The sequence below is a fragment of the Zingiber officinale genome, chromosome 4B (genome assembly GCF_018446385.1).
Source record: "Zingiber officinale cultivar Zhangliang chromosome 4B, Zo_v1.1, whole genome shotgun sequence".
Lineage (NCBI taxonomy): Eukaryota > Viridiplantae > Streptophyta > Magnoliopsida > Zingiberales > Zingiberaceae > Zingiber > Zingiber officinale.
In genome coordinates, this window is record NC_055993.1 from 40,715,967 (window position 1) to 40,738,859 (window position 22,893).

At 36.2% G+C, this 22,893-nt stretch overlaps 1 protein-coding gene across 1 annotated transcript; it reads left to right on the forward strand.

Annotated features, from left to right (window-relative positions):
* The first annotated feature begins 3,596 nt into the window (after positions 1-3,596).
* On the forward strand, positions 3,597-22,634 carry LOC121974984. Its single transcript, XM_042526310.1, has 13 exons — positions 3,597-3,894; positions 3,982-4,020; positions 4,099-4,203; positions 4,980-5,075; positions 5,189-5,307; positions 6,451-6,552; positions 7,254-7,373; positions 7,458-7,523; positions 10,215-10,281; positions 11,120-11,173; positions 11,407-11,490; positions 21,793-21,828; positions 22,011-22,634. The coding sequence occupies exons 1-13, from the start codon at positions 3,805-3,807 to the stop codon at positions 22,125-22,127; spliced, it is 1,095 nt and encodes a 364-aa protein (XP_042382244.1). The 5' UTR covers positions 3,597-3,804; the 3' UTR covers positions 22,128-22,634.
* Positions 22,635-22,893: the final 259 nt, after the last annotated feature.

The following is a 22,893-nucleotide window of genomic DNA, read 5'->3' on the forward strand; positions in this document are numbered from 1 at the left end:
CACGCTGCGTTACACTACCCATGAGCGGACCAACGGAGCCAAACAAAGTCTAACCGCCTGCCGGCTACCACACTGCTACACTAAACCAGCGGAGCCAAATGGGGCAGAACTGTTTGCCGGCTACCACGCTGAGTCACTAGACCAACGAAGCCAAACAGCAGAACTGTCATACACCTGTCTGATATACCACTAACCCATGAGTGGTGGTGTGTGCAGATACATGTAACTGGCGATGTGCTCGACAATAATGGAGCAGACTATCGCACAGCATGTAATCATACGAGATGATGCATGACACTAAACATGGCAATATCCTGAACAGCATAGCAATATCCATATATAAATATAAAATGTGTACCATATGACAATGAACCAAATCAAAGGTACACAGATCAGATAAGGTATCAAAAACCCTAGGTCCTGAACATAATAAATAACATGATTGTGTCACTACCTCTATAAGCATGTATAATCAGGTAAATACTAACATGATGTGCATAACAAATAAACAAACAAGCATGTAACAGATCGGGTAGTGATCAACCGAAGCAAATAAGAAACACAATCATTGTTATTTGTTAAAAATATTACTATGCATATCAAATGACATAAAGTCAAAGTACCTGCCTCTAATAGAAAAGTCTAATCTGGTCCAAATATGACGTCAAGATACTCGTCTCGCGTCAAAGTCCTGTGTCACCAATATAAATATATTTTCTTTAGCTACAATTTACATAAATAGCTAAATAAAATTCTTAAGAACTATTTAGGGCAAAACCCTAAACCAACCTCCTCCACCTGCCTAAATTAAATCCAAATAATACCTAATTCAATCCATACCTCTAATCAAGCTATACATGATCATCTAACTACAAAACATATCAAATCCCTACCCCCTTACCTCGATTCGCAGTCGTGCTTTGTACCGGAATCCAAGGTTTGCTGTTGGAATACTTCACAGCAAAGCCTTCCTCTCCCTCACATCCCCTGAATGTTGATGAACAGTACACAACACCCTGCTGCAAATCCTTCCCTACGGTTCAGTTCAAGGTGAAGTTAAGATAGAGATCACAAATGCAACAACAATAACCTAATCTTACCTCAACAGGGACCTAGGACACAGAGGAAAGGCTCGGCAGAACCTGGTGGCCGGCGACAGTGAGGTGCAGAGTTGCGGCAGCGACTGTAACCCAAAACTAGGGCACGACACAGTAAGGGAAGAGAGAAGAGATGGCCAGCGATGGTCGGAGAGCGCACAGCGGATTACAGTTGGCTCTCGTTGCTAGGGCAGAGGGAAGGAGCTATGCTCGGCGATCGGCGCTAGGGCTTGGGCACAGAGGAGGAAACACTTCGACGAGGCGTCTGCGGTAGGGCGCCGACGCTAAAGATCACCACTGCGAGGGGCGAGGGGCGACGGTGGCTAGCTAGGGCACAGTGGTGCTAATAAGAAAAGGATGAGGAATGAGAGGTAGGCTCAGGGGAGGAAGAAGGAGAAAAGAGATGGGCACGGCTTTAATCGCGAGGCAAAATGGAACCGTCGCGGCGCCGGTTAGGGCACGCGAGGAGAAGGCACGGGCGGGCTCGGCACGCGGGGGAAGAAGCACAGGGAAAAGGAAATAAGAATAAAAGAAAAATAGAATAAAAAGGAAAAGAAAAAAAATAACTTTTCCTCGCTTAAATGGGGTAGCCTAAACAGTCTTCCCGGGCCCCATTTTTATCCCGGTTAACTCGTCCATACGAGCTCCGAAAAATTCCCGAAAAATTTTCAAAAATTCCCTTATCATTATTCACCATTTTTTTTTGACATTTTACACACTTGGATATTGGGACACAACTACAAGATATGAATAGTGAATTTCATGCTTTTAGGGATGATTTAATGTAAATTTTGCAACCATTGCAAATATCATGGTAGAAGAGATTTGTGGGGAAAATGACTTTAGAAAAAATGAAAGATGTGATTGTTGAGCTAATAAACCTTAGCCTTCATAGTGGTGATATATTCAAAACAGCTAATATATTCACTGTAGATAAGGACAGGATTAATGTGTTATTCAATTTTCCTTCAGAGTTGCAAAGGAACTATGTGTTTAGCCTACTCGTACCCTCCCTAAATATATAGATAATGATGTTGGATTTTGTGGAAATTACTTTGACGATGGCTATTATGCTGAATTTTGTGATAGCATTGTTGAGTTTTGAGATGATCTTGTTGGATTTTGTAAAAACTATCTCAGGGATATCTATTATGCTAGATTTTGTGATAATTTTGTGATAGTTATTATATTGGATTTTATGATGGCAGTGTTGTTTTGCGAAAGCTATTAAAGAATTATCATTATATAGTTTGTGTCTCTTGCTTGAGAAAATAAAACGGTTGGTTGCTTATACCTCATTTAATTTGTGATTTGAAGAATGTTGAGCATTTTGTCATTTAATTACATTCATTTGGGCATAAAATTATGATTGCTTATAGAAGTAAACCACTTTTGAAATAACAATTATTTTAAGAAAATGTGATTTGATTACATGCCTATGAATGCAAATATCCATATTGCTTGCTAATTTTGATACACTACAATATTGTTTCACTATGGCTGTATATAGGTGTATAAGAAACCGCTGTAAATAAATTGACTAAAAATTGCTCTATCTCATGCTGATAATAATTCTCAACATAATGGCCGTTCGCATTAGAGAAAGTATTTAAGGGCAATCATATATTTACTGTGCTGTCATTTCAAATGGTAAGTTAATAATACTAAGCAATGGTATTAACGCAATTATGGTCTATATAAATTTTAAAGGGACCTCTAGTTATTAAGAATAGTAAATAATAACTCCAGTGTATTTTAAAGGCAAATAAAATAATTATCTTATAGGAATATTATGATTTATTTTAAGGATAAATATGATATTTATTATATTTATATTTTTAAATCTTTGGCAAATTAAATGGTGATATTGACAATCATATTTAATCAGAGTTTATAAATAAAATAATAATATTAAAATAATTAAATCTATTCTCATTTCCATTTAAATCTACTATCAAATTTACTTCTAGTTCTGTTTTTAGTTCTGCGCCAAACCAAACGCCACATAAGTTGTTCGTTTTTTTTTAATGACGAATGTCCGGCGGTGCTTGATCCAGACATCGACCGCCACTTTGACGCTGCAGGATCTCAATCCCTCGTTATTTCCGCCAGAAACGCACTCAATCCACGGAATAATACGTGGCCTATTTAGCTGCGTAACGCACGCCAACCTCCCGCTTTATTTTGGTAATAACCCGCAAATCGAACCGAACATTTACCCACCCCTCCACCCACCCACCGCATCATTTGAAATCAGCACTACTGTTATCCCGTGGGCCCCTTTCAAATCCCAGTAACCTACTCGGGTACAGCACCCCTGTATTTCCATTCCATTTCATTCATGACGTACGCACTTCCCACTAGTTTCTTTCACGATTGAGCACACGACCTAACACACGACCAAGGTTCAGCGACCGTTCGTAAGCCAAATCGCGACGGACGTCGTATCTGGTATGGCGCTTTGTTTTTCATTCTTTTTCTCTTCTCTCTCTTATTCCGAAGCCAATGCGCCTCCCCCCGCTACACGAGGACCGATCGCCGCCTCCTCCTCCCCCGCCTCCCAAAAATCAAAATAAAACAGAAAATAATAATAATAATAAAAAAACTCGGCAAAGGAGCATGACGATGATGGCGGTGAAGGGACGAACCCTAAACAGAAGTCAGAAGAGAAGAGCTTGATCTCCGTCGACCACCGCTGACGTTGATCATGAAGAGGAGGACCTACCTCGGCCTCGTCGCCCTGTTCACCGCCCTCGCCCTCGTCGTCACCATCAATCTCGAATTCGAGCGCATCAAGGTATGGCTTGCACTCCCCATTGCTTTGCTCCTTCCTCCCCTGCTCATGTCGGTGGCGCCGTTTCTTTCTCTTCTCTTCACTTCTCAGATGGATGCGCAGCGTGCCCAGCCTGTCGTGGCCTCCAAGGTATGAACGTCATACGCTCTCTTTTGTTTCGTGTGTTTTGGCGTTTCAGCATCTTGATGGTGTTGGTATGGGTGGCAGAGTTCGTGGAGGAGCGTGCTCCAGGGCTTGCCCCACGGCATCGTCGAATCCTCCTCTGATTTGGAGTTCAAATCTCTGTGGCAGAGTTCCTCTTCTGATTCTAGAGTAATTTCACTGTATCTCTTTTATGGCTGTTAGAGTTTTTTTTTTTTTTGTGACTTTTAGATCTGATTCTTTACCTCTTTTCTTTATTTTTCATATTAAAGAACCTTCCATTAATTCTACGAACAGTTCTATGTCCAGTAGGCGGTTATGAGATTTTGGTTGCACTCAGTTGAGTTTGTCGTGTATTGATGGGGACACACAATGAATGATCTATATTTGTAAGAGTTGCTGTGCCTCATACTAAGCAGGACTGCCAGCATGAGCATATAAACAGTTTATAGTGAAACAATCTGGACATGCACTTCCCTGTTTGGTTGCGACACGTGACTTTGTAATTTTGGTCCATATTTGCCTCAAGTATCGTCCATGAGTTATGGATCTGTAAAAGTTACTAACCACTACCTCTGTTTCTACCATGCAAAGTGTTCATAATCCATCTTCTGTTTAGTTGGCTCTTGGAAATATGTTAATTGACACATTGACTTTCCTATTAAAGATATTTTGATATTTGTGCATGGGAATACTGTTTCTAAGCCAATTTTATCAGCAAATTACTGTGATTTAGTCTCTTTTACGCTGACATCCCTGTTGGCTTCTAGATATGCCTAGCTTATATGATAACTAGAAGCAACTATACTTTATATTTTAATCATGAATATGTTATTATTTAAATGAAGATTATTTTTCTTCATGTTGCTCATTTCAGTGATGTTATTTTTCTTTCAAATACTTTCATTTTCTTATACTTACTATTTTAACCAAGTGGATTGCATTAGATAGCAGTGGAGAACACTAATCACAGCTATTCAACACTCTTGGCAATGGCTGTTGGGATTTCACAGAAAAAAAATGTGGATGCCACTGTTCGTAGAGTAAGCATCCAATGCAGAACATTTTTGTTTAATCTAAAAGAGGGATGTAATAGAATGCTTTGTTTCTTGATTGATACAACTCTAGTATTATTTTTGAATGTTTTATTTCTCAGTTTTTACTAGGAAATTGCTCCATAATACTCTTCCACTATGATGGAAATACGGATGGTTGGTGTGATCTTGAGTGGAATGACAAAGCATTACACATAGTTGCTCGTAACCAGACAAAATGGTATGAATTGTTCTTTTTTTTTTCCTTTTTATGAAAAATGCAACTAAGAAACAATGGCTTTTGTGTGTTGTGTAGTTTCTCCGAAACATAGTTCCTCTCTAATTTGTAGTTTCTTTTCTTTGCCATGTTTATTTTAGGAAAAATTACTTTTTCCCCCTAAATGATGGGATTCGTATCAATTTTGTTAGCAACTTTGAGTTGTATTAATACCAAAGTTTAAAAGTATCATTCCATGCTGGAGTATTTGCCCTTTATTGAAGTAATACGGTTTCAACACTATGTTGTGTAGATGCTAGGTATACTTTGGTACACATTGAAGTGTACAAAAGAGTGCCGAGGTGAATTTAAGTTGGTATACTCACTTGATCATTTTTCACATATATTTTCTACTTCTTATAAATTTATATCAATTAGCTAGTTGAATTAATAATGATTTATGTTTATTTTTTATTTTTACTTCAATGCATATCAAAATGGATATAATCTTATAATCTTCTTCTACATATCTTATTTATTATTAAGAATAACACTATATAACTTAGTTAATTGAATTAAAATTTTAGGGAAATAAGCTATCAACAATAGGAAATGTTACTTGAATTTATCTTGATGTCTGTTAAAGCAGGATACTCATTGGCATGAATGACACCAATGACATGAGAGATTTCCTGATCTGACTAGTATCAAGGTGTGATAATTTGTAGAGTATGAGTGTTGTTCTCTTTGTCACAAGATTTCAAATAATATCACTTATACATTTGTTACAATTTTAATTTTTGCAACGTTTTGGAATCCCACTGGATTAATTAGAGAAAAATTTGACAGTAGGATAAAATTGTTACAATTGTATGAAATTATTACAACTTAAAGTTGATGATAAAATTGTTACCACAGCTAATTAATTTGCTATTTTTTTTCCTTGTTTTATATTGTAATGCCCTCATTGTTATTGTTACACTGAAGAAAGAGGATGTCTGTTTCCTCCTATGCAATATAATTTAATTTATCTTTGGTGCTCAACCTGCACATCAACTTAATATACAGACTTCTTCTCAGTTTTTGTTCGTAAATGATGATTTCCTGTGAGACTCACTGAACAACAGGTCCTAAGAACATTTATGTTATTTCCCTTTGTATATGCAGGTGGTTTGCCAAGAGGTTTCTTCATCCAGATGTTGTATCTGTCTATGACTACATCTTTTTATGGGATGAAGACCTAGGAGTGGATAATTTCCACCTTGATAGGTAAATTAAGCTCCATATTTCTTGATGGAATTAAAGCAGGATTTAAGTTTTTCAGTTTGTTAGATTATTCTAAACATTAAAGTTTTGGTATTCATGAGATGATTTTTTGTTCTAGCCATCGGTGCAACCTTGTATTACCATTCTGATAGCTTGAACCTCAGAAAAATGAATGAACTACACTTGAATAGGGTTGTATATTAATACCACTGGCAACCAAGTTGTCAAAGGCAAACTAAGGCATACTCCCACTGATGCCAAGCAATCTCACCGCAAAGTTAAATTTTCTAAAAGGAAAAGAAAATTCAATCAAACAGTAACTAATAGGATATGCAATAGGTGGAAAAGTGGATTAGGTTATTCTAGATGCTAGAGAATTCTCTCTAGCTGACTTTTCTTTATGGTGGTTCTTGATCTCACATTGCAGATAACTACTTGAAAATGAAGTTGCATGCATATAATCTAAGATTATAGTTCAAGTAGAATTTGACAATTCGTAGAAGAATACAGTAGACTGACTATTGATCGTTTGTTGGCTTTTTAATGTATATCTACTATTTGTTGTCAGCTTTTAGATTCTTCTGTTTCTGGTGTATTTTGAAACCTAAGAAACGCTGATTGCTACTCCTATTCAAATTTTCTTCTACATGTTTTTTCCTTGCAGAAGACAATGCATTTACTTATCCTCTTCATTGCTTATGCAGGTACTTGCATTTAATGTCTTCTGAAGGTCTGGAAATATCTCAACCAGCTTTGGATCCTCGTCGCTCAGTTGATATACACCACCGGATTACAGTCCGAAATAGAATGACAAAGGTTCACAGGTTATTTATACAGTGATCTACCTTATTTTTTAAGAGACTTCATTGTTGTGGTTGCAGTATCATTTTTTTTCCCTTTTTGCATAGACGGGTTTACGACCATCGTGGAAGTCTAAAGTGCTCTGATGAAAGCCAGGGACCTCCATGCACCGGGTAATCTATGTGTCATGGGCATCATAATGTTTGTTACATACTCAAAATCTGAACTCATCAACTGCAGCTTTGTGTTGTACCTTTTCCTAGTTCCTTTAGATTCCATTCTGGTGATGAAGTTTGCTGCATTCCATATTTCTTTTTCAAAAACTCAAAGACGTTCTCATATTTAACATACAAGCATTTTCTCTTATTGAAATTGTGGTTTGGTTCTTATTTTCCTCATGCCTTTGATTCTAGGGAGATGAAGTTGCTGCAATAAGTAATGAACATAATCTCCTCATATATCATTTCAATCTCCCAAAATGAATACTTGTTACATGTTATGCTAACAAGTAACAATAAGAAAGATAGTGCTTTGGTTAGAATTAGAATAAAGTGGTTGGTACCTTGTGTTTTTTAAAGTTACGGTTGTTTTTTTCATAGTGAGAAAGATATATGTGTTGTCAACTTTCTTTGCAATAAGATGAAGTTTAAATTAAACTCAACTTAGAATAATAGAATTTTAATGTCGAGCAACTTGACTAAAGGATAATTTCAGCTATCTAAAAGATATGTTAAACTTTGTTTCAAGAAGTCTTGGTATCATTTGTGTGCATTTGTATTTAGGATTCTATATGCGCTGACATGGTAACATTGATATTGCTGTGTGTTACAAACTTTGTTATCCGTGATTCCCTTGGTTATAAAGATATAGCCATTTTGCAATGAGGAATCCTGCACAAATGTGAACTTGAGTGGTTGTCTTTGATGGAGATTTCCAATTAAGGTGATTAGTTTATGCATTTAATTGTATCATATTATATGTGATGCTTCTTGAAAAATATTGAAATTATATGAATCAAGAAACTAACTTGCATTATTGTTAATCGAATGATCAAATGTTCTATGCAACAATTTAGGCACCTACTTGTGCCATCCGAAATGAATGATTTTAACTGTTTAGGCATGGGACTGACACCAATACCTTTTTGGCACTAGCAAAGCCATGAGGGGAAGTGGCCTCGCGAAGACATTTGTGAGGTTGCCACAACCTCGCTTAGCCATGGCCTGATTTTTTTTTTCTTTTTTCTTTTAAATTTACTTTTTGGGGTTAGGTTCTTTTCTTTTATTTTATCATTTAGGATATTTATAGGGTTTAGAGTGTTAATTTTCCCCTCTTTCATTATTTTAATTTTTTGAGAATTAATGCTTTTTCCTCCGATAATTTCTATCTTTCGTGGTTTTCTTTTGCTCCATCTTTTCACAAAATAAATAACAAGGACTAAGGGTTGTTACATTGATCAAAATCTCTGTATGGATGAAAGTGGAGACAAATTATTAGAAAAAACATCTATAACAATCAAATACTAATAAAAATATGTTTTAATTAATATATTTTATATTTAAAAAAGTATTGATATTGTATTGGCATGACGTGATATGGTATCAAAACAATATCGTTCCAGTCATAAATTGAAAATTCAGCATGACTCAACTTTTTTGACCTTGGCTCTATGTATACCTATACCTATACTTCTGCATTGTCCAGCAATGTATTGTGCATGAAAGAATATAATATCCTAAGGATTGTAAGGAATTTCAGGGAGTACCATCACCATGTTAACTGAATCTTAGTATATGAATCATAAGTGATGCGGTAGAAATCCACTGCTAAGGTTGGATGTAGAACTGGCAGATAATGACACAGAGGCTGGGTGATGTAGATGCTATTAAGGCGGAGGGTGTCCCACAAAGGTCGAAGATGCCCTACCTGTGCACATTAGAAAAAGCGTTAGAGGGCTCCAAAGTTGTCCGACAAAACCCCTCCGAGGTAGAGGCGGAGGTAGATGAGAGACCATATCTAGTGTGTGAATTGCGATCATGTTTTCCTGTAAATATACATGGGTTTTTATAGGCGGAGGTAGATGAGAGACCATATCTAGGGATGAGCCATATCTGCTAGGGATCATGTTGCTGTATAGTCTTGGCCTACAATGATCGGAATAGGGGCCATTGTCTAGACAAAATGGAAGGTCATACTAATCATGACCAAAGCACCCTCAAGAACTCAGAGCAGAGTTTGGGGAAATCAGAGAGGAGCTCGACAGAGGAGAAGTTGGAGAGTTTTGAGATCTTGGGGAGTCTCATGCATTTGGAGGGGAGACTCGGGGAGTTCTAAGTAGTCAAAGGAGAGCTCAGGTAGCTTGACAGATGCCATCCACTCGGCTCTCAAACATGCCGACTTGCTGACCTGGTCTGTATGGTTGGTCCTTGAACTAGAGATCTTCAGATACATAAACAGTTGACCTAGAATAAAGCCACGTAGGCATGGCTGAGCTGGAGCAAGATCCATATCTAATATCAATAAGCCATTTAATTTGCAAGTTAAAACTGTTTGTCCATTCATAACCACTTTCCTTGTTAAATTATCTTTAATTAGAAATAGGAAAACTTTTCTTTAGAACACTCTTTACATGTGAATGTTCTTGCCTGTAAAAGTCAAGTAAAATACTTTTGGATTACTAACCTATTCCATGCTCCTCTTCTTTTGTAATAATTACTCCCTCTCGTATTTATTCTTGGAAATAAGCACCATGATTGCGAATTGCTCTTTTAGGAAGATTGGTAACTTGCCCAGGCGTAGAGAATCTTGGGTTGTTCTCAAGTTGAGTTTGTACTATACTTATTTGGTTATCCTATGCATGTCAGATGGATTGAAGGGATGGCTCCTGTCTTTTCTCGAGCTGCATGGAAATGTGTGTGGCATCTCATTCAGGTAATACATTCACATTTTGATTTGGACTTAGATACTATGGTCATTTTGTTTGCATTATGTCTATAAGACAACTACCGGCCCCACTTAGTGGGATAAGGCTTGATTGTTGTTGTTATTGTATGTCTAAAAGACAATCCCCGGCTTTTTTTTTTTAAATATAATTCTAACTATATACTAACAAAACTTTTGAGATGTCAGACATAGAAAGTTGTTCAATATAAGTTGTTTCGACTGCTCTTTATTGAAATTTCAATGGATCCTAGGCATTTATAAGAATACCTCTCCACCAAACATAGCTGGGAATTCCATGTAGTCTTGGTGATTCAAATTCCCTTAATTTGATTACATTTAAAGATGGTCTATCATGTTTTTCAATACCTTTAAAGAAATCACAAAATTATCTAAAATTTTCATTTGGGTGTTATGTGGCCTGCCTAATTTTTCAGCATCCCTTGTCTTTGTAATATGGGCCTTTCACATAAAATTTGCCTTATTGACCTATATTGTCTTCTTTATGGTCATCCACGCCAGGAGATTTTTGAATACTTCCGTAATCAATATTATCAAGAAAAATATCTTTTTTAAAACAAAATACTAATTGAAAGGTTGATTTTCCTCTTGAATCTATTGTTGATTTTTTGCTGTGTTGAAAATAATGTAATGGAAAAAAGATTAGTAGAAAGGTTAATTGAGTTGTTAATTGTCTTATTAGATGTGGTCCTACCTCTGTACTATTTTTATACTTTTTTTCCCAATTATTTGGCATCATGGTTGATACTTGAAGACAAGTCACTTCTAAGATCTGTAGCATGTATTGAAGTATTATTTGTTCTGACAGAATGATTTGGTACATGGGTGGGGTTTGGACATGAAGCTGGGTTATTGTGCTCAGGTAAATGAACAGAGAGTGGTTTCTTCTTTACTTCACTAGTTGAATAATCATTTCATACTTCATTTTCTTTAATGTATGAACAAGTTAGTTCCTTAATTATTTACAGATCTGTTTGTTTGAATAAATTAACTACTCATCCTGTATTCTTTCATTTTGATACAGAACTATGAGATGGAGTTTACTGAGGTTCTGACTCTAAAATGATCTTAGTTGATTTGATTTATGAATTTCAGGGTGACCGAACCAAGAAAGTTGGGGTAATTGACACCGAGTTCATTGTTCACAAGGGAATTCCCACTTTGGGAGGATCTTCAAAGGTGCTAAGCCTTGCACGACATACTTTCAGTTTTATTTAAAACATATTGGTCAACATACTAACAATTGATTTGTGCAAAAGTTATGTGCCACTCTTTTTAATCATTGTGCTTGAAATATTTATATTATCTACTTATGGATCCTCAAATTTATGTTAAGTTGCTGCATATAGCTAAAGGTTGAACTCCCACTTTTATTATTAATCAGCTGAGCTCGCATTCTTATTTCACCACCAGTTTGCTCAGGCATATGGATCCTTCATGGGGGGAACATTTATTCAAAAACAAAGAAATTTACCACCATGTAGATTCATTTCTTTGCAACTTGGTTAGAGAAGCATTGACTGTTTTCAAACCTGCAAATAAGTGTTAGATTAACTAGCTGAGATAGGAGAATTGTCCTATGCCAGTGACAATCAAAGAAACTAAACATCACCATACCCTCTTCAAAATAAATTTAATAATAAAATAAATAAATACCCAACAACAGATAGAAATGCTGAAAATAAAAACACACACAAAGTGGAAGTTATTGAAATAGGAATCGGAAAAGAAGTCTCTTTGACAGATCAATCCATTCCATGATGAGTGATAACTGAAGTAGATTAGGAATAAAATATTTCTTTAGAGTTGCAAGATGTGATTTTGAGAAATGTGTACAAAACACGCCTGTTCTTCAGATAGATGTACTCTAGATTTAGACAAAGTTTTACTGTATTATTTTTTAAAAGAATATTTGGTGCTATGGAATATGTTGGATCATAAGTTCCTAGATACCACTTGTTGGGTTTGGAAAGCACTACTTGCTAGAGTTCACAACCTCAAATCAAAACTTATAGATCCTAATCTAGTCCTAAAATGTCGAATCATCTCCACAGTAGAGTAGCATAAAAACACAAAAAGAACAAGAACACATCAATGTGGTTAGGCATAAGAGATGAGTACATGAAATACACTTTGTCACCTTCTACAAAAGCCTTCTCAAGCTTCACCAGATCCTTCTCTTAATAGAAAAACCAATGAAAACCTTACCTTTAACACCAAGGAGAAATCAAAAGCTGTCTGTGAAGAAAACCCTAGTTTATACTAGAAATATGGCCTCTCACAACCTCTAAACATCCCAAGACATCTCTTAGGCTTCCAAACGTTGTGTAGAAGCCCTTCTCTTGCTGTCATGACAGAAAACCATGTTTGAAAAACCCCTAATATAAAATTTTTGGCTTGGAGATAGCTGGGTAATTAGGCCTCATTGACTCACAAACTGGGCTATTGTGATATGATGTGCACAAGTGACTAGTGCACTTTCATTCAAATTTGACACTATAATTTTTATTTCCTTCGACCAACATTATCTTTGTTCATCACCTCATGCAGCCTCTCTTGCCTACAAAGGGATTGAATGAGCTGCACAACTATGAATGTCTGCACCAAGTCATCATCTTAGATCTTCTCCCTAATCTTTGTCAGCTCCTTCATTCAGGCATTGGAATATATTCAAATGCTCCATCAAATTTCTATCATATGTTATATGTAGTCTTAAGATGGATTCAGATGATAACATTGTTAGGCATGTAATGGTCCTTCAATCTCTGTATGACAACCTGTCCTATAGTCATATAGTCCCACTGGTTACTATTGAACAAAGTTATTGGAAAGACATAATCTGACACTAATTTTTTTTTGCCTTCATTGTCTATTAATCACTCTCTGGTGTTGCCCTTCTCTTTGTCAAGTGTCCCATAAGCTTTGTTGCATTAGCATATTTGATATCCTCAATCACTACAAAGATAAACTGGTCCTCCCATCAAACTTCTGGATAGACAACCATTAGTGTTTATTGAAGTCACTTCCATTTTTGATTATCTGTTTATTTTATGTGTGACCACTCCTTCCATTCTGAAGTCCTAGATGCATTACTCCAATCTGTCAGCCTCGACTTTAATATTACTTATTGAGGTTCTCACTTATCGGCATTGGAGACCATTCTAGCATGGCCTTTGAGATTAGAAGTTGTTGTCTTAGACGATACACAAACTCAAATCATGTATGTTTTAAAATGCGGAATCACCTCTATTATAATGCTATATGGTATAATGCTTATTTTGAAGGGAAAATTTGGCGTAACAGTAAAGTTATTACTTTGTCACCTAGTGCTCACGAGTTTGAGTCGTGGAATAACCTTTTGCAATGCAAGTAAGTTTGGGTACCTTTCACCAGACTTCGCATTGGCTAAGAGCTCCGTGCACCGGATTTCCTTTTATGGTAGAATGCTTATATGGTAGAATAACACAATCACATGAAAAAGACAAATGCAATTTATCATGATCTAATGCAAGCCTACTCTACTTGGGAAAAGATCCATGTCTTTATAAATGTGATAAAATTACAATGGAAACTAACCAAACACTGCCCGACCTAAGGATTTAAATACCGAGCTATGTTGGCTAGTATGAGTGAATTTTTCCATTCCATTTGGCATCGTCAGGCCGCCTCCGCGAGGTCATAGAGGCAGTCGCGACCTTGTAGTTTTTATTTATTTTTAATGTTTTTTTTACTATTTCCTTTTTTCTTTGATTTTAGACAAATTTATTCTTTAAAAAATAATTCCTTTCTCCTGTTAATTTTTTCCCTTCTTAATTTTCTCTACTTTCATTCATTAATTTTTTTCCTCGTTAATGTTTCACCTCTATTAATTTTTTTTTCCCTCCATCCATCCATCCACAAAGATAAATAGGGACAAAAATACCTCGTTGATCCTGATTAATTTTCTCTCCTTTATCTTTTCTAAGGTAAATAGAGGGAAAAAATCACTTAACTTCTTTAAGAATGACTATCTTTTTCCCCTCTTTATTCATCCACGAGGTAAAAATGGAGAATTTTTTTTTTAAAGATGTAGGAGACACATTATTAAGAAAGATAAAAGGATAGCTGGGTGCACGAAGCTTCAGTCAATTCGGGGTTCCGGGAAAGGATTTATTGTACGCAATCTTGCTTTACAAAAGGCTATTTTTCGAGATTTGAATTCGTGACTTCTATATCACACGACAACAACTTTACTATTATACTAAGGCTCCCCTTCATAGATTATTAAGAAAGATAAAAAATTTAATATAATATACTTCTTAATTTTATAAAATATACTACTAATACCAACAACAACTAAACCTGATCCCACTAGGTGGGGTTGACTATATGGATTCTTTTATACCATTGAGTTTTATCTCATACTATTTCATCATTTATTAGGGGTGTAATCGAGCCGAGTCGAGCCAAACTCTTGAATGTTTGAGTTTGACTCGTTTATAATCGAGCCGAACTCGAGCTTTATTTAACGAATATATTCATGGCTCACGAGCTTATTCGAGCTTTTATCGAGTCTAAACAAGCTTAATAAATATAAATCATAAATTTAAATATTCATTAAAAACTAAATTATATATTTAGAGAAAATTATAATAATATTATTAAAATTTATAATTTTATTCTAATAAATAAATTTAATATATTTGTCTATATTTTTCATAAGTAGAGTGTAAAATCTATAAATTCAATATCAAAACTATTATTTTTTTTATTTAAAAGTTGCTTAATGAGCTTAACGAACGTGTTCACGAGCTAACGAGCCGAATATTGCGAAGCCTGAGCTTGGTTTGTTTATCTTAACGAGCCTCATTAAACGAGCTCAAACGAGCTTTTATCGAATCGAGCTTCGAATAGCTCGCGAGCGGCTTGGTTCATTTACACCCTTATCATTTATATTTAAATAAATTTTATCTTGTTTAATTGTTGCTAACTAATTTTTTTTTTAGTGTTTCTTTTCCCTATTTGATATGCATATTTATCATAGTTTCTCATTATCTAAATAGAGCATTTATTTATCGTCTAAGTACATGCGCGTATTATCTTAAACTTGTCTTTGGAAGTTTTCCTCAAGGTGTAACCCCAACTTTCTCTCTAATATTCTTATTTTTTATCCTGTCTATCCTCGTATGTACGCACATATAGTATAACATCATTATCTTTTCAACTCTCATCTTCTACTTGTACTTTAGTCATAATTCAATATTCAACTCCATAAAACATAGCATGTCTAATCGTCGTTTTGTAGAACTTTCCTTCAAGTACTTTATGATTAAAAAAAAAACTTAACGCTGTCCTATATTTTAATCATCTGCTTGTATTCTATATAATACATGTTTCTCAATCCCTTTATCCTTTCGCAAAATTAATCATAAATACTTAAAACTCTCATTTACAGACAATTCATCATTTTCTATCTTAACAATTATCTCATTATATCTAATATTGTTAAACTTAATTTCTATATATCTTGTCTTTATTCTGTTAAGTCTAAAACTTTTTACTTCTAGTTTTTTCATTAAGGTTTGAGTTTAACATTTACTCCTTCGTGTATCTGGTAAAATAATATCATCTGCAAATAACATGCACCATGGTACCGTGTCTTAGATGTGTATAGGGAGTTTGTCCATGATCAGTTTAAAAAGGTAAGGATTTAGAGTTGATCCTTAATGTAATCATATCTTTATAGGGAAATACTTCAGTTAATACACTTTAAGTATTCGCTCTTTTCATTATATCCTTATATATATTCTTAATTAGTTCAATATGCTAATACTTTCTTTTCTAGAATACTCTATATAATTTTATTATAAACTTTTTCTAGGTTGACGAATACTAAGTCTTGCTTTTATTTCCGATAGTTTTCAATTAATTGCCTAAGAAGATGTATAACTTCTATTGTCGACCTTCCAAATAGGAATTTAAATTAATTTTAGGTCACCGTGATCTTCTATCTTAATCTTTTTTCTATTACTCTTTTCAAAAGTTTCATAATATGAACTATTAGTTTAATAACCTTATAGTTTGCACAATTTTGTACATCTCCTTTCTTTTTATATAAGAGAACTACAGTACTTACTCTCCATTCATCAAACATTTTTTTCATTTTCAATATTAGGTTGAATAATTTTATAAGTCATTCAATACCTTATTTCTCTAGACACTTTCATACCTCTATTGATTTAAAACTTGTTCTATTTCTAAAGTTATAATTTTATAATAAAAATATAATTTTTTATACTCATTTGACCTACTTGAATTACCTAAATTAAGTTGATTACTTAAACCTTCATTAAAAAGTTGATGAAAATATATCTTTATTGTTCTTGTATCCCCTCATTAGTTAATAGTATTCTATTATATTTATCTTTAATACATTTTATTTGGATAATATCTCTTATCTTCCTCTTTCTCAGTTTAGCTATTCTGTTGATGTGTGTCATACTGCAAGTTCATGGTGTCGTCAAGTAATACAAGTTATTGTTCGGGACTACGTGTTGAGTACCAAAATGCATGTGAAACAAATTATCTAGATAATCAAAAATTGAATGCGTTGTTGCGAAGAACCGAAAGTGATCGAAAACGGTTGAGAAAAAATATTTAGGAAGGCAATTCTAGAGTTTTAGTTTCACTATGATGAATGCCGACGAATGTAAGTCCTCTTATCTCAACGTATGATTATGAAGGGATTTGTCCTAGGGTAATTGATGTCTCTATGAGGTAAAGAAAAGAACGAAGACACCAATGTGTCCTCCCTAATCGCAACTCATAAAGTGGATTAGGTAGACCCTTTAAGCAATGTGACAAATCGTGAGAGAGAAAATTACTTTCGAGGTAGTCATGCTAGAGATCGCTTTTAGGGAATATTCCTATCACTAGAGCTCCACGAACTTCTAGACACTACCTTATTTCGTGAGACCCTTATCAACCTTCTTTCGTCACTACGGTGATCCGGGCTCGATACTGTCCGTTACACGGGATGCCTACCTAATACTCGTAGATGAGCTCTCAAGTTGGTTTTAGAGGTCGGAGATTAGGATTCGTTGATAAGTACGCCCCCCTCTCTATTGATTCTATCGTATATTTATATGCAATGCCAACGACTTGGGTTCACCTCTCGGTCTAAGTTACTATCTAGTCGAATCCAACAACAAATGATGGATAGAGTGAAACGAACTAAAACCAATTAATAAACACATGGGTCATCGACAAAATGAGGATCAATACATTAAACTCATCCATCAAATCATCAAGTTACTCTCAAGTTACTCCCTAATCCTAAAAGAGAGAGACTACTCCGTGATGGAGTTACCAAACGAAGACATAAGAGTTAGTTTGCAAAAGAACAGAAAGTCGTCTTCAGTTGAACTCCAATCGCTTTGGGCGGCGGCAAAGTCTCCACTCCTTATACGACGGCTCTCCCAGCTTGGGTTTGTGTCACAAACCCTCATGTTGTTTCTAAGAAAGGAGGAACCACGGTAATCTTCGTGTTCCTCAATGATGGACAAAGTGCGGGTTCCTTTATTCACAGTATCTCCCTTATTGTTTTCCTTTTGGCCGTCCAATGTTTTACTGCTCCTTAAGGTAAGGGTGTTGCAATGTTCTACAGGATTCATCTATGCTTGTTTTGATATTATCTTTGGGGCTTTTGAAGAGGTGCTTGTGATTTGCGCAAATTAAGTTTCCAAAAATTTAGTATGAATCCACAAATCGTTTATCTTACTACTCATGTGTTCGAGGACTCTCCATGTGTCTAGGTGCATTTGCTTGAATTTCTCGTTTTACTTAATGAGTCGTGACGAAGTTCTCCACTAATATCTTCGAGTTGGACTTCTGTGGTTGCTGGAATCCAGGCGGTGCTCAGTAATTTCCTTGTTCATTGTTCTCTTGATTGTTTCTATAGGAGAAGTTAGTATGATTTCTCCAACCAGGGTGGTAGGTGTTGGAGTATGGATTGTTCATCCTTTGGTTATAGCTATTGATTGCGTCCACATGCTCCATCTAAATTCTCCATGAAGGTGCGATCCCCACTTGACAGTTCACGGCCATGTGCCCTGCTGTGCCACAAATCTCAGCAATGTTTACGACATTAACAGTAAGAAAATCTAACATTTTCAAGAGAGTCCATCTTTGTAGAAATTAGGTCAAGAGCACTAACCCCGTACTTGTACTCTATTGGATTACCTCTTTCGTTGACCCATTGATGACGATTCATTGTTACCTTCTCGATGATGTCGTAGGCCTCGTCAAGTGTCTTGTTGCCCCAGTAGCTGAGTCTAATGAAACCCTGACAGAATAGGTTATTCTATTATAAAACGTGTGTATCATTAACCATTTCTCTAGTCCGTGGTGAGGGTACCGTTCGGTTGTAGGAGTCCCTTGAATCTGTCTCATGTCTCGAACAAAGACCATCTGTCCTGTGCAAAACTTGTGATCAGGTTCCTAAGGTGTGCGATCTTGCTGGGAGGGAAGAACTTGTCGAGAAAACGCTGCTCCATCTGCTCCCATGTTGTAATGCTCCCTGTGGGCATGAAATGTAGCCATGCCCTCGTCTTGTCTTTCAGTGTGAATGGGAACAATTGCAATTCGGTGCTGTCTGCAGAAGCTCCATTAGATTTAAAAGTCATAAAATTCTAGAAATACCTGAAGATGCAGATTCCGATTATTAGTGGGCAAGCCTCCAAATTGATGTTGTTGGACCATGTTTATCAGTGAAGGCTTTAGTTCGAAGCTATTTGCTTCTATTGGAGGCTACTTGATGTTGGACCTCAATCCTCTCCCATTAGGTGCGACATAGTCCTTTAGAGGTAGGTTGTTGTTGGTGATCATGATTGGTGTCGGTTGTGCCTCCAACTGTTTCTGCAGGTTCCTTCTAGTGCGGTAAGTCCTCTCTATCTCAGGGTCTAGATCAAGAACGACGTTTGATCTAGCAGATTTTCACATAAAAGAGATCACCCACCTGTAAAAGGAAGAAACAGAAAATCACAGTAAACATAGTAAAAGAAGAGAAGAAAAGATCGAGATTAATGAAGTTGCGAATAAGATTCGATATCAACAAAGGCTCAATCTCGGTAATGATGTCAAGAACTTGATGCGTGTTATACCACAGGTGCACGGTTTTGCCAAGTAATAAAAATTATCGTCCACTGGGATTGCGTGTTGAGTAACACAATGCTCGTGAAACATATTATCTAGAGAATCAAAAATTGAATGTGTTGTGGCAAAAAACCAAAAGTGATTGAGAGAAACGGTTGAGAAAACTGTTTAGGAAAGTAATTCTAGGTTTTTGGTTTCACTATGATGAATGTCGGTGAATGTAAGTCCTCTTATCTCAACGTATGATTATGAAGGGATTCATCCTAGGATAATTGATGTGTCTATTAGGTAAAGTAAAGAACGAAGACATCGATGTGTCCTTCCTAAGCGCAACTCAGAAAATGGATTATGGTAGACTCTTTAAGCTCTGACAAATCGTGAAAGTCTCAAGAGAGAATCACTTTCGAGATAGTCGTGCTAGAGATAACTTTTAGGGAATTCTTGAATCATTAGAGCTACACAAACTTCTAGATGCTACCCTACTTTGTGATACTCAATCTACTTTCGTAGGCAACCCTTACCGACCTTCTTCTATCACTCCGGAGATCCAGGCTTGATCTCGTACCTACTACTCGTAAACGAGCTCTCAAGTTGGTTTTAGAGGTGGACATTAGGGTTCACTAATAAGTATGACCCCCTCTTTCTATTGATCCGATCGTTTGCTTGTATGCAATGATAACAGCTTGGGTTCACCTCTAGGCCTATTCTGGCGAGGTTACTATCCAGTTGAATCCATCAACAAACGATGGATGGAGTGAAACGACCTAAAACCAATCGATAAACACGTCATAGACAAAATGAGGATCAATGCATTAAACTCATCCAACAAATCATCAAGTGACTCTAATCCTAAAATTAGGGAGACTACTCCATGATGGAGTTACAAAATGAAGACATAAGAGTTGAGTTTAGAAAAGAGCAAAAAGTCATCTTCGGTTAAACTCCAATTACTCTGGGTGGTGACGAAGTCTCCACTCCTTGTACGACAACTCTCCCAACTTGGGTTTCTGTCACAAACCCTCGTGTCTTCGATGATCCTTTGGCTGGAGGCCTTGGGTTCCTTTTATAGATTTTGAAGGTGATTCAGTCTTTAACGAAGTCCAAACATTTAGGGCAAATTCGAGTCGGTGTGCCATGACTGTGTTAGAGTGGCCGTGTTGGCTCCTAAACCTAACTCCAGGAAAGCAGTGGTTGGCACGGTCGTGCTTGGTGGCATGGTATGCTCGTGTTGGGTGGCACGACTTGCCCGTGTCAGCCCCTGGACACTCCACTTTCGTTTCATTTTCGTGCCTTGCCTCTATGTATGGTGCTCGGCCATGGTATGGACCATGGGTAGCCTGTGCTAGATGTTGGACCGAGACTTTTCGTCTCCAAATGCGTCCAACCAAGATCTTTGTGCCCTGTCAACAATAAACACAAAAGAGCAATCTCTCGAACTAAAGTGATAAAAATGGATGAATACGCTAGAACTATATGCAAATATGCTCGTGAAATGTCTAAAATAGATGCCAAACAACCATAGCGGAATTATTGCCTAGGATATCATAACCCTAGACTTCTCTGTCAATATTGATGTATAAAATAATGCAAGCCTCACATTTAGCACTTCTGAGATATCGAAAGATCTTCTTAAGCAGAAAACCTTCTTTCCACAAGAAATATGGTTTATCACAACCTCATCTAGAACATTGCTACTGAAGAAAAATTACACCAATTCCTTTTCTAGCCGTCACCACCCGAAATCATGTCGGGAAAAACTTAGAATAGGATTTTTCTGCAATTGGTTCATAGCTATGCCAATTGGGCCCACAACCCACAGATTGGCCTACTGTGATGTGATGCTTACATAATCCAGAAACCAACAAAATATTCTTCATCTCTAATTCGAAGATACATTGTACATAGAAGGACGCATCTAGAGAATGAAGAAATATGAGAGATCAAACAAGTACAAAAGTAATTACCTTTTTTTACTGTAAAGGTCCCTAGTGCTAGAATTTCTCATAATTTCTTGCAACCATACAGAAGCTTGGTCACTCAAGATGGAAAATAGTTAAATATGAAACATTCTGAATGATTGCTGATAATTCGGTGAGCTTAGTAGTTTAAAAAGGAGAATGCGTCAAGCTATTCTGGTCATGCTTACCTGCTGAAAGATCGAGTAAGACATTGCTTGTCAAAGTAATCGTTTTTTTTACGTAAATTGAATAAAGAAACTATAGAAAATCTTATCTTTCCATACCATCTAGAATGTTTGCTAAAGTTCAATTTTGAAAATTGAAACCTAGATATTTTATTTTCATGCAATATGTCAATTTATGGAAGTCACTGATCCTCCCTTCTTTCCAGGTGAAAAACCCAAGATCCTTGGACTTACGAACCCATGTAAGAATTCTTCTGGTTGTCATGAGCTAGAATACTGGATGTTAATTTCTTCTCTAAGTGAATTGTGGAAATTACTAGTGATGTAACCTTGCTTAGAAAAGTTCTATAATGGAACCAACTCCACATAATCAGACTAAATAATCTTGCCTGACATTTTCTTGCTATTGTTGTGAAAATTGCAGATCAGAAGGCAGTCAACATCTGAGCTTGAAACCTTCAAGGCACGCTGGAATAAAGCTGTCAAGGAAGATCGAGAATGGGAACATCGCGTACGAAGTTTAACAAAAAGGAAAAAATGACAAGTGGATTTCTCACCTCCATTCAAGGCCTCAAGTTTAAAGAGTCGCCATTATTTCTCTATAATGCGTGAGGGTAATTTCATTAGGCGAGTATACAAACAGTTACAATAGCTCCGCCCCTAGTCAGTTATCAGCCAGTTCTTCTGTTACACAACGATGCAGATTTTGTTTTTTCCAGAGTTGATTACATAGAAGAGCATATAGAAGAGGTTGCGTAACATTGACTGAGTGGAGGCACAGATGTCTAGCAAAGCAAGAAATTCACACTAATTCTTTATTGATAGTTTTAGTTTCTTCTAATGCTATATAACATAGTTAAGAGGTGAAAGGAAATATGAGATGCTGTTGTTGTTGTCCCATTAATCGACTTCCATTGTATTTACCTTCATTCTACCATGTACCTTCTACCTTTTACATAACCGTGTAGAATTCTATCTGATTTTGAGCTGCTGTAGACAGTCGTATAATTCAAACAGTATATTTCTTTCCCTGAGAAATGGGCTTAGAAGGTTGACAGTTTGGATGAGTTTCTACGAGTGTTTTTTTGATTTATTATGATGATTTGTGAGAAATTTTTTAAGATCGGATTGGTCACTTCTAATATTAATTGGTTCGAAACTTTGGATACTTAGCATAAACTTAAAAAAGTAGTATATATATTTTTTTTAAAATTTCATTCCTTCATCTTGATCCGTTTACTGGACATTCATCTGTAAAATTTATGCTATTTATCATGCATTAACATCCGAATAGGCGTTGAAGGTTC

Coding starts and splice junctions, on each gene's coding strand:
- LOC121974984 (XM_042526310.1), top strand. CDS start 3,805: ATGAAGAGGAGGACCTACCTCGGCCTCGTCGCCCTGTTCACCGCCCTC. Junction 7,524..10,214: donor CAGGGACCTCCATGCACCGG/GTAATCTATGTG, acceptor TATGCATGTCAG/ATGGATTGAAGGGATGGCTC. Junction 21,829..22,010: donor CCTTGGACTTACGAACCCAT/GTAAGAATTCTT, acceptor TGAAAATTGCAG/ATCAGAAGGCAGTCAACATC.